We start from the raw sequence: 14,800 nt of genomic DNA, 5'->3' as shown, positions 1-14,800 counted from the left end.
GCAGGAGGTGGATTTGGCATTGCTCTAGTACTCCTAACACTCCTAAAGCTAGAGACTGGTACAGGAAAAGATAAACTGGCTGTAATCTCAGTAGTGGACACAGGCACCCACACATGGCATTGAGAGAGACTACTTGATGAACAGATGACAGAGTAAATGGTTCCTGCTCACCCAACTCCTATCCCAGCACAAAGACAAGTAGCATTCAAATTAGAGTGTGCTAACTTTTAAAGATATGCCACAGACTGAACACAGGATAACCATGGACAGATGGGCTTTGCATGTGATCTCTGCTTTAAATACATAAGAATACACTTCTCCTGACATTACATGAGTCTAGAGTGTGGTACACAGTGATCTTCAGAAATGTAGATGCTTCCTATTTCTGTGTAGGCAGCAGAAAAAATGTCTCCTGTAGCATAGTCTCTACTGTGTTCATCAAACTCTTGCTATCAGGGCTTCTTGTCTCCTACTGCATCACTACAGATTGTGCATTCTGGCTTTGCTGCCTGCTAACCAGCTACCTCCAAAGAAGCTGCAGCTGCCTGTTTTGGGAGCTCTAAATGCTGGCATTTCTTGCTAGGAATGGCACCGCAGTCTTGAATTTCCATGGCCAACTGTGTTTTCATGTCCCATTCAAAGCACATCCTCAGCCCTTCAAATGACTTTGGGGAGGGGGGGGGGGTGGGCGGGGAAGGAGGGGAGGTATGAACTACACCTTGACCTCACAAGACAGGACTCTGCCCTGCTTCCAAAGTGAGAATCAACAATTCAGTACAAAACAGCGAACTTGTGCCGCGAGATCCCAGTTGGGTCGGTTTCTGGAGAGCAAGATGAAGAGCGCCAGTGCTGTGCCTCTGCCTGGCAGGAAGCACCACCAGCCGGGAGGAGGAGAGATAGAGTCACAAGCTCCACGTTCTTGCGAGGCAATCGTTGTTATACCCGCGAGCGCTCTTAGCACCGTATCCTGGCATCACTTTAATTTGCGCGCTGCAGCAGCGGGACAACCGGCTCGCCTCCGGTCTCCGCAGCATCCCCGACGCTCGCTCCCGGCTGCAATAGGCGCTCTCACTCCGGCGCGCTGTGCCTGCTCGCCGGCCCCTGTCTCTGCCGGGAGAGGGCGGGCACCCCATCCCACTTCGCTGCTGGGGCGGAGGACGAGGCGAGGGCACCCCCCGGGCAGAGGCAGGGATGGGGATGGGGCAGGCGGGAGCCGCCCCCGCGCGGGGCGGAGGGAGCGCTGAGTACTGGCTGCTCTCCCCGCGTATCCACCCGAGAGGTGGCCCCGGCGCTGCCTGGAGCCGCAGCCTCTTCCCTTCGCTCCCGCCCTCCCTCTCTCCCTCCCCCGTCCCCACCTCTCCTCCAAAACCGCAGGAGCCGCTACGACGCCGCTTCACTAGCTCCGGTGCCAGCGGCGGAGCGGGGCGAGGGGGCCTCAGCGCAGGCACGGCCCGGGGCGGGAGCAGCCCCGCATCCTCCCCGCCGCCCCCCTGCCATGGCCGGTGTCTCGGCCCAACGCTGACGATGCTGCTGGGCGCCCCGCGGCCGGGCGGCTGGGATCGCGGCCGGGTGGGCGAGAGGCTGCGGGCGGCCCTCGCCGGCCTCCAGGAGCTCCAGGTGCTTCGGGAGAAGCAGCGGGAGCTGGTGCGGGCCGCCCTGGCCATGCCGCAGCGGCCGGCGGCGGGCGGAGAGCAGCAGCCCCTGTCCGCCCACAGCAAGGAGCACCGTCTGGAGGCCACCCTCTCCGCCCTGAAGGAGCAGCTGGTAAGGGACGGCACAGGACGGCACGCCGCGGTGCCCGGCTCCGGGAGCCCAGCCGCGGTGCCGAGCGCGGGCGGACGGGAGCGCCGCTGGGCCGTCAGAGACCCGGCTCCCCTTCGGGAGCCGCCGGCACCGAGGGCGGGCCGGGCGCTGCAGCCGCCGTCCCCCCGCGGGCAGGGGCGAGCGGCCGGGCCGGGGGCGGTCGGGGCGAGCCCCGGCACCGCCGCTGTCACGGGCTGGCGCTGCCGCAGCCCAGGCGGGGCTCACCCGGGGGGCCCCGAGCGGGCAGCGCTGGGGGCGGGCGCCGTGCCAGCGAGGGCAAGAAGTTGTTAACCCGGCACCGCTCATTCATCGGAGCCGGGGAGTAGGCGATGATTAACTTGACTAATACAGCGCTCGGCTGTCGATGGCAGCAGCCGTTTGCATAGGAGATCAAGAGACACGCGGGGTGAGATACACCTGCATAAGCGCTCCGGGGTTTGGGTGGGTGTGTGCGCGCACACCTCTGCGCCTCCGCCTGGGAGCGCGCAGCCATGTGTGCCCGCGGGAGTCGCTCTGCCAGGAAACGCTTCGTGGGACGGGAGTACTTTGTTCTTTCCACGGATTGCTTGATCAAAAGGGAAGAATAGCTGAATGCCAGAGCTTGTATTTGAAGTGCTACACCGTCCACTTACACTGGGTTTTTTGTTTTTTTTAAACTAAAAAAAAATTCTGAGTTGTAGCTGAAACGAGTTTCATAGGTGAGACGATAATCAAAGGGTAAAGGGCTTTAATCTCTAGTATAGGCAATTACACGCTTCAGTGAACTCAGACTTAATTCAGGCTATACTGGTGCAAGTCTTGGCCATCAGTTATCCATCAGGTGTGAAAGCAGCACGGTTATTCGCTCCCCGGAGGCAGCTTTCTAAGGCAGCATCTCAGGAGGATAAAATGGGCTTTAACCTTCAGGGAAACCTAGCCACCGTCTGAAAACACAGCAGCAGGCATATCTTGATTAAATTAAGAAAATACAAGACATGTGGACAGCCAGCCACTTGATTACCAGTCATTGATAATCTTAAGTAATGACTCTACGTTTCTTCTTTGTTTAATTATTAAAAAAAAAAAAAAAAGTGAAGGCATTTATTTCCTATTTGAGGCCAGTGGGATAACAGAATCACACAATGAGCTCAGATCATAGTGAGCATACTTTTTTCATGTCAGCTGTTGTGCTGTAATTACTCATTTGTCTTATATTTTTCAAATAAAATATTAAAATAGAAAATTAATTTGTCAGGACTTATTTGCACCTTACAAGGCTTTCCAAGAGCGTGGGAGAAACTAGCCATTAAAATGGAAGGAAAAAAAGCCCTTTAATTGCTGCCCTTTAGAAATGCAGGAGTTGAGAGGACTCAAGAATAACTCTGCACACCTCCAGAGAGGGACGGATTTCACCAGTAGGTGCCAGTGCAATTATAGGAAACATGTCTCTTGGGAGGGAAGTGTTCATACAGCTTGAGAAGAATGACTCAGAACTACATAAATCCAGGGTTCTTCAGCAAAAATACAGTTGTGTGAATGCCTAAAGTAGTAATCCAGAGGTCTTCTGATTGACCCACAGCTGCTGGAGGCTTTTCAAACTCTACTACTGTTCAGGCCTCCAGGTACCTTTGTTGTTTTCTTTTCCCCTTGCAAATGTATCTCTGAGTAGAGGTGCATACCTCAAATCTCCTTAGTAGCAAAGTAAACCCAGTTGAAAACAGGCTTTTCACAGTCCTTTTAGAAGTAGTTCACAGATCTAGGATCTCAGTGACCACAGGCTGAAAACTTGCCCAGTGACTCATGAGCAGGGTATTACACTTAAAACTCATGAAAGTTCCGTTCATGATTGCAGGAAATGAAGTTAAAACTGAAAACAATAAAAAATGCAAAGCACAGCATTGCTCAAGGAGTGATATGTCTTCAGCAACAGTTGTTGGGCCATGGATGATGCAGTATAAGATTGCTGCTCTATAAGATTTCAGATTGAGAAACTCATTAACAGTGTAAGTGTAACTTTGTCTTGCAGTGTACCTTTCAAAGAGGACTGTAGCCCTGAGCTTTAGCATGGTCACAGTCTAATTCGTAAAAAGTTTGGTCCTCACAACGTGAAATGAGAAAGCTGTTCAGCTGAAAGTGGCTCAAGGGATCTTAGCAGTGGCAATAAGGCAGATAAAAAGTCAAGCCAGGCTTCTCCTATAATATGGTTGGGTGCAAAGCAGGAGAGCAGAGGCAGAAACCTTAAGGACTCAAGTCTGACTAATGGGAATAACAGAGCAGAGCCATCAGATGCCTTAGGCACCATGTCTGGATGCCATTCCAGAATCTCAGTCTCTTCCCCATCAACATTTACCAGAGACAGTGATCAGCTGGCCTTCTAGCACTCTGCTGTGGAGTCTGCTATCCCTAACAGTCATGCCCTTTTTTGCCCCAGCTAGAGGCTCCTTTTGGTGGCCGATGTCTTTTCTGCCAACTGCAAATTACTACAGTTCAGGCAGGGTCAATTCTGTAGCAGAAGAGGAGCAGAGCTAAGTGATGCCACCCACTGTCAGAGATCCTGAAGGTGCTAAACTTCTCTTAGCCAATCTGTATCATGGTGACAAAGAGGAAAAAGAAGAGATGCAAATTCAGGCTAATGTAAAGAAAGAAATCTATGATTGCTGTCAGTGTAGGTGGATATCGAAGGCTGCAACATCCAGTATTTTCTCAGCTCTTTCCTCAGAGAACATATTTATAAATCTTATTTGATTTTATTTGAATCTGATGATTTTGTTTTGCAAGCTTTCAGGTTGTTTTTGATGTTATAGAAATGTGAGAAGGTACACATTATACTTAGGAGAAAAAAACAAACATTTGGTACCCTGCATTTTACCCAGTTTTTTTCCCCTTAAGATGATTTTAAATAGAAGAAAACATCTTTTAAACAAGGGGATTTTTTTTTTTAAGTAACAAAAAACTTTGTCAGCTGAGAGAAAGAGGTCCTTCTGGAAAGAATTTCCCTTGCTCTGTTACAGGTGTCTGGGATAGATGATAGTAATTTCCCTCTGAAACTGGCTGCTTTGCACCATTAGTTACAAAAAGACTCATAGGTGACTAATTTTTATATGGGCAAAACTAGAAAACAGTGCTACGTTTTGTGCATTCCAGAATGAAGTTAGATTAATAGAATTACAGGATGCTAATCTACAACCAAGAAGTGTCAACAGCCCCGCTTTGACTGAAGAGATCAATAGCTGAGAAGAATAGTCAAGTATGACCAGTGGGTTTTGGTACCTTGATTTGGGATGCCCACTTGTGTTGGTGTAAAGGAACCTGCTTTTCAGAGAGTGTTCTTCCTTCTGAAAAATGGGTGGTATGATGATTTCCCAGATTTGCCTCCCCAGAACTGTAGTCCACTGATAGTACATGTTGATTTGGAGAGTTTGTTCCCATGCTGTGCAGTGTCCAGAAGTCTTCACAGCTGCGTTGCCCAAAGCAAACAGATGGTTTTACCTGTGAGGTTTTGTCAGGTGTAAAATTCATGTTGTGAATAGAGAAAGAGTGTGTTTAGGGTTTAGAGTTTTGAGTGCTGCCTAGCATGGGTGTTGGAGCAGTAACAGCTTGAAACAAACACACCGGAAAAGTCATTCTTATCCAAATGGTTTGAGGAATGCCTCTCAGAGTGCGGAAGCAGTTAACTGGAAGATCAAAGCTGGGTCAGCGGCTGGAAACATGAAAACCCAATGGTGTGAGGAACCATAAAAGGGTTAAAAACGAAGATGTAAATCATGTGTGTTGGTTAAAATGCTGTGAAAACGCAGACAGAACCTGGAGGTATAATAAATAATGTTTGAATACCTGAGAGCCTTGTGGCCTCTCTGTCATTAATCAGAAACCACAGACTGAGGGATTGGCTGGCAAAACATTAATCATTAAGCAATTAATTCCAGCCATGGAAACAAAACTTCGTGATTTCCTGAGTAGGTGGGATTGAAGAAGGCATGGCATGGTTTTGCTTTTTTAGCATGAAATAAAGAAGTACTGAGGAGGTCATACATTCATCATTTAGATGGAATAGAAAATCTCCTTTATGATCCATTTCTTCCATTCTTTTTTGTTTATGTGAAATGGGAAGAGGGAAAATCGCTATGGATTTTTCTAGGAAGCAGTAATGAGCCTCTTGAGTTTAAGCCTTTCTAGATGTGTGACTCTAAGAAAAAGGGGCTTTAGTTCTTGTGTCTTATATGTTCCTCCAGTCCTCTTTAACAAGTGAAAAATATCTTTTTTTTTTTTCTTCTCAGCAGCATCACCAGCCCAAGACTTTTCTTGTGAAACTCAGGGCATCTATATTTTTTTTCTCTTACAATTTCTAATAATTTACTGATTACCTCAGGATTTTACCTTTCTTTTCTTTTAGTATTTATAGCCATGGAGAAACCTATGCAAATGTTAAAAGCTGAATAATTTGTACAAAAGGAAGGAGGCAAAAATGTGCACATGCTGATCTTGATTTTCTGCACGTCATTTAATTTTTAAGATCCTTTAATTGGTTCAGGGGACCTAGAGTTTTTATTTCTATATATTTGAGGTTGAAAATGCTGCTAGAATTGCCACATGTGTTTTTAAATAAGAAATGTACACATAAAGAAGAATCTTAATAATGTTTTTCTTACCATTACTGAGTGGAAACCCATCCTCTTGAGGGCTTTGAGCACAACTTTACAACCAATTTCAAGAGACCACCTTTCTGTAAAGTACTGTAGGATGGATGGTGAGGTGTGATATAACTAGAAGCTGCCCAAATAGTGACTGGGCTTTAGATAATTTGCCAGGTGTCATGTGAGAAGTTTGTGACAGAAACCAACTGTGGCTCTTTGGCTGGTACCTCACGCCTGGCCATCTGCCTTGCCAAGCTGGCGGCATAAGTACTGAGGGAGCAACTGTGGGAGCTGTTACCTCAGATCAGCCTGGTCAGTAATTGCAGCAGGCAGCAGATCTAGTTGCTGGCTTCTGAAGATTATTCACAATCTTGAGACACCATTTATTTTAATACAGTAATTTCCCCACCATATTGAAATGCCACCTTCTCCTTCCAGGAATTGCGTGGAGCTTACTTGGCCACAAGACAAGCTAGGAAAACTTGCAGTAAAATAGATGTCACAATTCTGGCAGTGTATCCTTTCAACTTTAGAGACATGTCATCAAAGCCAAGGGTTTTACTGAGTGGGCATGTTGCCTGTACTTGGTAGGGAAATAAGATACCTCAGCCACAGTGGTTTCCTTTAATCCAGCACATCTTAAGAGTTCATGCAGACAATCCATAAGATTTATCTCCTCCTGTGCTCAGAGGCAGTGTATGGCAAAGTGCAGTGCAGTAAGAATATGTTAATTAATTAAAAGACTTCTGTCCTATTTAGAGACACAGTTCCTGCCATGGGTGTAACAAAAAAGCCAAAAGTTAAAGTAAGTGCCTTCAGAGTGAGTTTTGAGAACATGTTTAGCTGGGCAGAAGACAATACATACTAATAAACTGTTTTATCCTTGTTTGTTAGGTCAGTCTGGTTACAGAGTGCCAATAGTCCCTAGCTGAGGAAAACACTTCATGAGAATAGAATCTTGCTGGCACAGGTGGCCTGAATTCATGCATTGCTGCTGAGATTCTAACTGTGATTACTCTTCATTTCCTCCTTCTTCCCTTGATTTAGTCTCGTTTGAGGAGACAGGATGTGGGCTTGAAAAGCCACCTGGATCAGCTCGACCAGCGAATAAGTGAGCTGAAATTGGACGTCAGTAAGACCTCCAGTGAATACTTGGACAGTGACAGCCGGCCCAGCTCAGGTAATGTGCACTTGGCTATTTACTCCCAGCAGTATGGTGCTAGGAGAACTGAAGAGTGTCAGCTGCTAAGCAAAACTCTTTCTGTATTATTTTGTCAGAAGGGGCTGAGGTGGATAATAGTTATCTGGCACAGAGTGAGCTCACACTGTGAACTGCTAGGAATTTTCCTGCAAAGTTGATTTAGTTGGAAAATGCTCACTCAAGCAGTATTCTTTCTGGATTTTTAATTTTTTTTTTTTTTTAATAAACCTTGTAGCCTCACATGGGAGAAGGAGACAGATTTACTTATTAATTACCTTGTGCAGTGTAGAATGACCATTGGTAAAATGGCTAGACTACTTAAGCAAAGTGGAGACCAACATCAACACTCTGGTTGAATCCACGGTTCTGAACCTCACTAGGGCTTTGAAAATCACTATTGCAGTGCTTCTGTCAGATGAATTTATGTAGAAGCAAAACAACACTGTTAAAAGACACTGAGAAAAACTGCCCCAACAGAGTGAAGCTCTCATGGACAGAAAGATAACTGGGTATCGGGTTTCTGGTCTGATTCACAGAGAGAGCTGTACTGCAGACTTTTATAGCCAAGATGTCTGTTAAAACCGGTTTCTGTTATCTAGTCAGAGACAATGAAAATAGTTCTTTTAAACAGAATTTTTGCAAAGCCTCAAGTCTTCAGTGAGACAAGGAGATATTTTTTTTTATTTATTTTTTTGAATACAGCATATGGATTTGCAGCCTGGTACTTAGAGTGCATATAAAGTGTGCAAGTTTCTGTTGTGTGTTTGAGTTCAGGAGTTGTGTGCTTAAGCACATGCACACAGTTCAAAAGAAAATATTCCTTATCTGTTATAGAGAGGAATATTAAAATTTCCTACCTTGAATTTATACAGAGCCTTTTTTAATGCTTCCACAATTACTGGACGTTATCTCAATACCTGGAGAGAGAAGATAGTCTCCATTCTCTGCCCTTAGACATTCCAGCTCTCACAGACTTGGAAGCTCTGATCACAGGCTAGTTTTGCTCTATCCAACCCGCGCTTGTACACACTTAGTACAAGTTACGACGATGTCAGACGTCCCTGTCTTACACCAGTTGCATCATAATCCCCAAAGACATTCTCCAGTGAAGAAATGGGCATGATGGTGCAGCACTTCATCCCATCCCACCCTCAGAACTAAGCAGGCATATGTGTGCCAAGATGGCTTGGAGTGTAAGTAAATATGCAGAAACCCAATAAATGTTGGTTGAATTAGAGTATACCTCTGCTGATGTTACCTTAATAAATGATCATAAATTTAGGCTTGTGGCACATAGAAAATGAAGATTTATTTTATTCTCTGCACTTTTCTTCTACAGAGCATGTTTAATTGCTGTAAATATAAAATACCCTATTTATTTTAACTCTGCAGGATTCTATGACCTGAGTGACGGTGGTTCTTGCTCGCTCTCCAATTCTTGCACCTCTGTGTACAGTGAGTCCATCTCCTCTTCCCACACCAGTCTCTTACCCAGCTCTCAGCACCCTAAAGCGAGGCTCAGCGTGTTTGATTACCGACCCAAGTCTGCTGATGAAACTACTGTGCACACCACCAGCTTCCAACAGCAGGGAGCCTATATCAGCGATGGATGTCGGATTGCAGCTAGCAGAGATGTTTCTGGGACTCCTGCCAGGTCCAGACCAAGGCCAGTTTCCACAGGTAATTGATAGCAGAACGGGGTACTTAATTCAAGAGAAGGGCTGATTCCTGGTTATTACTCTTAGGACCTTGATTAGCCATGTGTAATCAATATATAGTTCTCATTTTCAATACACAAAGTGAGAGTGGATCAAAACCACAGAGACAAACTATTCATTGTCCAACTTCCCCTTGTCTCCATACTCCAGATACTTTTAAAGAGTAACAAATATTGAATGAATCAATAAAAAATCTGTGGATGAAACAATAACAAATATGAGGACTTAACACATTTAGAAATGGAAAAACACTCCAGTGTATGAGATAAAATGGTAAAGAGTATTGAGATACTTTTTTTTAAATTACCTGCATGTGAAATGTATTTGAAATACCTTGTGTGAAAATGCAGGGATATATGAAAAATTTAAAGTAAACTCAAAATTCCCTATTTACACAAATTAATGTTGACTCACACAATGACCCTTTTTCATAATTTATTATGTACCGTTAGGGACAACAAATGCCAAAAGTTAATTGACTATCTAGAAAGCAGTCATGAGCCTAAAAGTGGATCAGCCATGAATTTGCATCATACCTTCAACAACATGGACAAGTCTATTAATATTCCAAATCTTGTGTTCACCGTCTGTAAAGTGACTTCTTATCGTGGGCTCTTCCATGGCCTCAAAGCAATCTAGTGTTAGTACAATTCTTAGAGTGATCCAGTGAGATGTGTAGCAGTTCCATTATAGAAACAGGGAAGCTATGGGGAACATCATTTCAAGTACTGTGCCGCTCTGGAATCATTCCCACAGCTACTTGACCTGAGCTCACTCACCTCTGGCTTGCCTGGGACAGAAACAAAGACCACCTATTCTGTACTTAGGTGTGTAGACACTCCTGAAGGGATGGCAGTAATTATAGCATAAAAGGCTTGTCAAAGGCTGGGGATGAAGCTGAGGTTAATGAACCATGACTTCCATGTCCAGATTGCAGACATTTTGTTCTCTCAGAAGCTTTCCTGCCTTGAAACATGTTGCTGAGACTCCAAGGGCTTTATGTTTGGGGTTTTTTTAATATAGGACAAAAAGAGATAGCTGATACTGATCAGGGATATGAGAGAGAGACTGCAGGCCTCCTTCAGCCCTTCTTCCTGGCTACAGCCTCTTACTACCTCCACAGTGAGAAACAAAAGTAGTGGGGTAGTAGTGGTTATAGTCTTGAAGAAACAATTCTTACAAAATTGACCACATTGCAGGAAGTGAAACAGGATTTTACTTCAGAAAATCATCATTTGAAGAGGGAAAGAATTTTCTCTTTTCCTCTCCTTAGAGGAAATTGCAAGTACAGACCAATTTCCTTTTCATTCAGTAGCAAGCAGAAAGCTTGCTGAGACACGGCAAGCACAGCGTGCTTTTGACTCCTGCCTGGTTTGTTTGCAAAAGAACACAGCATTACACACTGCCAACAATTTCCTAAATAATTTTCATTATGAAATTAGGTTGTTAGGTTGTCATCCTAACCTTTGCTGTGGCAGGCAGGTCTGTGCATAGGTAGGACACTGCAGACCACCCCAAAATTTTGCGGTCTTTCGAAAGCTTCCTGTCACAGGACATAGATAGTCATCATGTGACTATTCACAAAGTTTATGAATTATGTGGTTGAATGTGATGCTTGGGTTTCATGATAGCATGAAGCACCCAGGAAATTGGTTAGCTGAGGATTTGTTGGCACTCAAGTCTGCATTGTAGTACAGAGAAATCCAAGGTAATTGGTTCTAGTATTCTTGGTCCGAGAGATAACCGAGCACCATAGTGTTCTATGGATGGAACAACCTTTCTTCACACGAGAGCACAGCCTCTCCTCTCTGTGCACAGGAGGTGCTTCTGACAGGAGGGTGCTGCAGTCAAGAGTAAATTACAGCACATTACAGACTGTTCTCCAAAATAGAAGAGATAGGAATTGGTGTCTACAAATGTCATCTTCAGGGACTACACTTCCCACTTGCCTAAGTAGCTCATCTTAGATTTTTTTCCTCTGTGGAAATAAATATTCTTCAGTTCATCTATGGGTTTTCTGCTAAGAAATAAAAATAATCCCTTGTTTTTGTCTGGTTGGGTTCCTGCTGGTCTGTGACATTTTAGAACTTTTTGGTATATGCACAGATTTACTTTCATCCAAGTAGCACAGTTTAAATTTCCTGCAAAGGTAAGAGTTTTATTATTGGCATTAAAAGGCATTTTAAATTCTGTTATGCTTAGGTGATAAAAGCTTTAAAGAAATTCATTGACCTTGGAAGACTGAAATGACTTTCTTTGTCCATGCTACTGGTTTTAGTAAAAGCTATTACATCTCTCTGATACGGCACTTCTAGCAAGAACCAGGTTGAACGTAATCGTGTGTGATTTAAATGGGTTGTTTATTTTCATCCATTCATATAGGTGACTTGGAAAGACTCATTCCAGCGGACGCTAGATTTCAGAAAGAAATGGATCCCAAATCCATGTTGCCTCTGTGCCATAATGGAGACATGCACTTGCTCAGCATGGACCCCAAATTCCAGAATGACTTGGTCTCCAAGAATGGCATTGATGTGTATCCTTACCCAAGCCCCCTCCATGCAGTGGCTTTACAAAGTCCCCTTTTCTCCCTGGTGGGAACATCCCCAGAATCAGACTTCCAAGCTCCTCCCAGCAAACCTATGCCTAGTACGGCAGGTCCCAGCCTGATTAAGACTAGGCCAACCACCGAGGTCAAGCCAGGGGGTTACATCGATAAATTACTGCAGCTGACAAGATGCAAAGGGAGCAGTCGGGCTGAGGCCAGCGAGTGGCTTTCGCCAAAGAGCCAGCCAGCCGCAGTGCACCAGAGACTCATTATAACCCCCAGCACTGGCGGAGTGAAAATTAACAGCAGCAGTAGCCAGCTGGAGAAACAGACGAGTTCTCTGGAGAGTAACAAAGCTGAAGGGAAGCTGTCAAGAGAGGTGCCAGAGGGGGAATTTGCCAGGCAGCAGGAGACCATGAGCTGTATGAATGAAGAGCAGTCATCCACTCGGCCTGACACAGAGCCATCAGCTGTGAATAGTTGTTATCCTGCCAAGTCAGCAGCAAGGGGCTCTCCTCTGGCAGAAGCAATAGAGAGCAGCGTGGAGCGCAGTTTGTCCTACTCACAGCTGTGTCAAGAGGACTCTAGCCCAGACACCTGGAATGCTAAAGCTGTCCCACCCAAAAAACTGCCCATCAAAAGGTGTGGCAATGCCAAATTGGCTTACGCTGGGGGTCATGAACGAGTGGCACGAGCCGAGTTTGTTCACGCTCAGTTTGTCCCCGCAGAATCCCATCAAGTCCGGGTAAAGTTTGCCAGCTCCAAAACAAAGGCGGTGAAGATAAAGAGGAGGAACAGTGAAAAAGCCGTTCGGCCTGGGAAGCAAACCTTCTGCATGGAGAAGGTGAGAGGGTCTCACGGGGCCACCAAGCTGCCTGCTGAGTGGCATCAGCTCCAAAGACCACAGGGAATGAAGAGCCTTGTGCGGAGACCTTCGTATTCTGGTGAGATGGCTGGCAGATCATGCTCAGAGTCGAGTCTGTTCCCAGTGCAGGTCAGGCTCCCCACTGTGCCATCCAGGCCAGAGCTCTACGAAACCTCTGCCAATGCACTGTATTCCCTCGAAGCAGCTTGTGTAGACACAGACAACAGGAAGAAGCAGCGTAAGTGGCAGTCCACAGTGGAGATCTCTGCCAGGGCCCAACCGGCCGGCCTGTCTCACAGCTTTGGCCTGGGAGCGCCAAGGCAGCCAGCGAGGAGAGCCGGCGTGCTGCGCACCGTCAGCATGAGGGCTCACCCCAAGGGCCAGCACCACGGAGATTCTGCCAAAAGCGAGTCAGACCACTCCGAGTACTCTGCGGAGTGCTCTTCCCTCTTCCACTCCACCATCGCAGAGACCAGCGAAGGGGAGGTCAGCGATTTCACAACCAACCGATTTGGGGACAGTGAGTCCAGTGAAAGTGATTCAGAAGGCAGCAGTAACAGCAGCAGCCTTGCTCTTGACTATGATGAGGGGGATGAAAATGAGCTGATTTGGCCAGAAGGTTCAGTCAGACAATCTGTGACTGTCCAGGCCTCTTCCAAGCCTCTTCCTCCAGTGCCCAGAATTTGTCGCATCAAAGCTTCAAAGGCACTAAAGAAAAAGATAAGGAGGTTCCAACCTGCCTCTCTGAAGGTCATGACCATGGTTTAAGGGAGAGCATGCATCTATTTCTTACAGTGAGATACCCTGCTGGCTCTCATTTGCAAAGTAAGAGGACTCATGTGCAGAGAAAAGAACTTTCTTAAAGGAGCTGTGAAAAATCCCTGAGTCTACACAAGGGATCTTGTTTGTTAATGCCTGGACATAAATGTCACTGTATCTAATTCCCTCTCTTGCCATTTATTCTGTAAATATGAATGAATCTCTGTGTATATTTTTTTTTTTTTTAATTATCCAAAAGGGTCACCATGGTGAAAATGAAAACAACCTCTGCTGTAAGATTTTACAGGCAGGCCTTGGTGGTTTTTTAACCATATGTACCCAGAGAATCAGTCCAGACACAAGGACTTGCTAAGGAGAAACTATACTTCCCTCTTGTAAGGAATTCTATGGAGTCTGAAGTCTGTATTAGCCATCTAGCTTTTATTGTGGTCATATGGAAAAAGCTCTGTTTTCTACATAGTTTTACTTTATATCAGATCAGCCATCCCATACCTTCTCCCAAACATCAGGAGAATGAGTCTGTTCTTCCATAAAAACATAGTATGCTTAATCAAGAAGGCAAGTGTATTTGTGAATGAGAACAAGACTTCAGTTTGCTTCCTTTCTTGTCAAAACAAAAAGTATAGGGTTGTTTTTTCAACCCCCCTCATTATGATGTTCCATGTTATTGTTCATTTGTCTAATGGATGAAAGAACATGAGGGCAACATGCCACCGTGTGTAATTAGCTGAGACTGAGATTATTGCTTTGCCCCTGAAATTGCAAACTCAATAAATACTATTTAATGTACTTCTGAAAATTATGCTTGTCTGACTTCGATGTCTAAAGAAAATTATTCTGGTCTCTAATATGAAACAGTTCTGTGCAGAGGGGTTCTTTTATATTTTCAGAGGATCACTGTGGCTCAGTCAGGGTCCGCTCACCCTCTACCTCAGGAAAGCTGTTTCAGCACCTGCTTCTACAAGAATTTGAAAATGGTATTTTTATAGAGAATGGGGTAGTGTTTAACTGACTCACTTAAACTGATGCAATTTTGTCGCAAGAAACTCTTAATTTAAAATATACATTTATGTATACGTGATGTGTTTTGATTGCATTTGAGGGCACTGATGTGAAGCTTTGTTTCAGGGTCTAAATTGAAGAAGTCAGTTTTTGGTGTTCAGACAAGCAGTCTGAGTTCTCTCCTCTGGATACTGCAATCTGGAAGCTGAGCTGAAGTTCACCCTAAATTTACAAAAGAGCAGCTATTATCCTCCTACTCCATTTCAATGC

At 45.2% G+C, this 14,800-nt stretch overlaps 1 protein-coding gene across 1 annotated transcript; it reads left to right on the top strand.

Annotated features, from left to right (window-relative positions):
- The first annotated feature begins 1,197 nt into the window (after positions 1–1,197).
- DACT2 (dishevelled binding antagonist of beta catenin 2) lies at positions 1,198–14,275 on the top strand. Its single transcript, XM_005518674.2, has 4 exons — positions 1,198–1,764; positions 7,464–7,596; positions 9,010–9,297; positions 11,718–14,275. Exons 1-4 carry the CDS (start codon positions 1,198–1,200, stop codon positions 13,514–13,516), a joined length of 2,787 nt encoding a protein of 928 aa, XP_005518731.2. The 3' UTR covers positions 13,517–14,275.
- The last annotated feature ends 525 nt before the right edge of the window (positions 14,276–14,800 follow it).

This window comes from Pseudopodoces humilis, chromosome 3 (genome assembly GCF_049639895.1).
Source record: "Pseudopodoces humilis isolate 2021_Gansu_Grassland_sample_001 chromosome 3, ASM4963989v1, whole genome shotgun sequence".
Taxonomy (NCBI): Eukaryota; Metazoa; Chordata; class Aves; order Passeriformes; family Paridae; genus Pseudopodoces; species Pseudopodoces humilis.
The sequence above is the reverse complement of the archived record's forward strand: the minus strand, read 5'-3'. Positions and strand labels throughout refer to the sequence as shown.

Bases quoted from the DNA above. Each gene is read 5' to 3' on its own strand.
- DACT2 (XM_005518674.2), top strand. From the start codon at position 1,198: ATGGGGCAGGCGGGAGCCGCCCCCGCGCGGGGCGGAGGGAGCGCTGAG. The intron at 7,597-9,009 runs GTAATGTGCACT...TTAACTCTGCAG, and splicing joins TGACAGCCGGCCCAGCTCAG to GATTCTATGACCTGAGTGAC. The intron at 9,298-11,717 runs GTAATTGATAGC...CCATTCATATAG, and splicing joins ACCAAGGCCAGTTTCCACAG to GTGACTTGGAAAGACTCATT.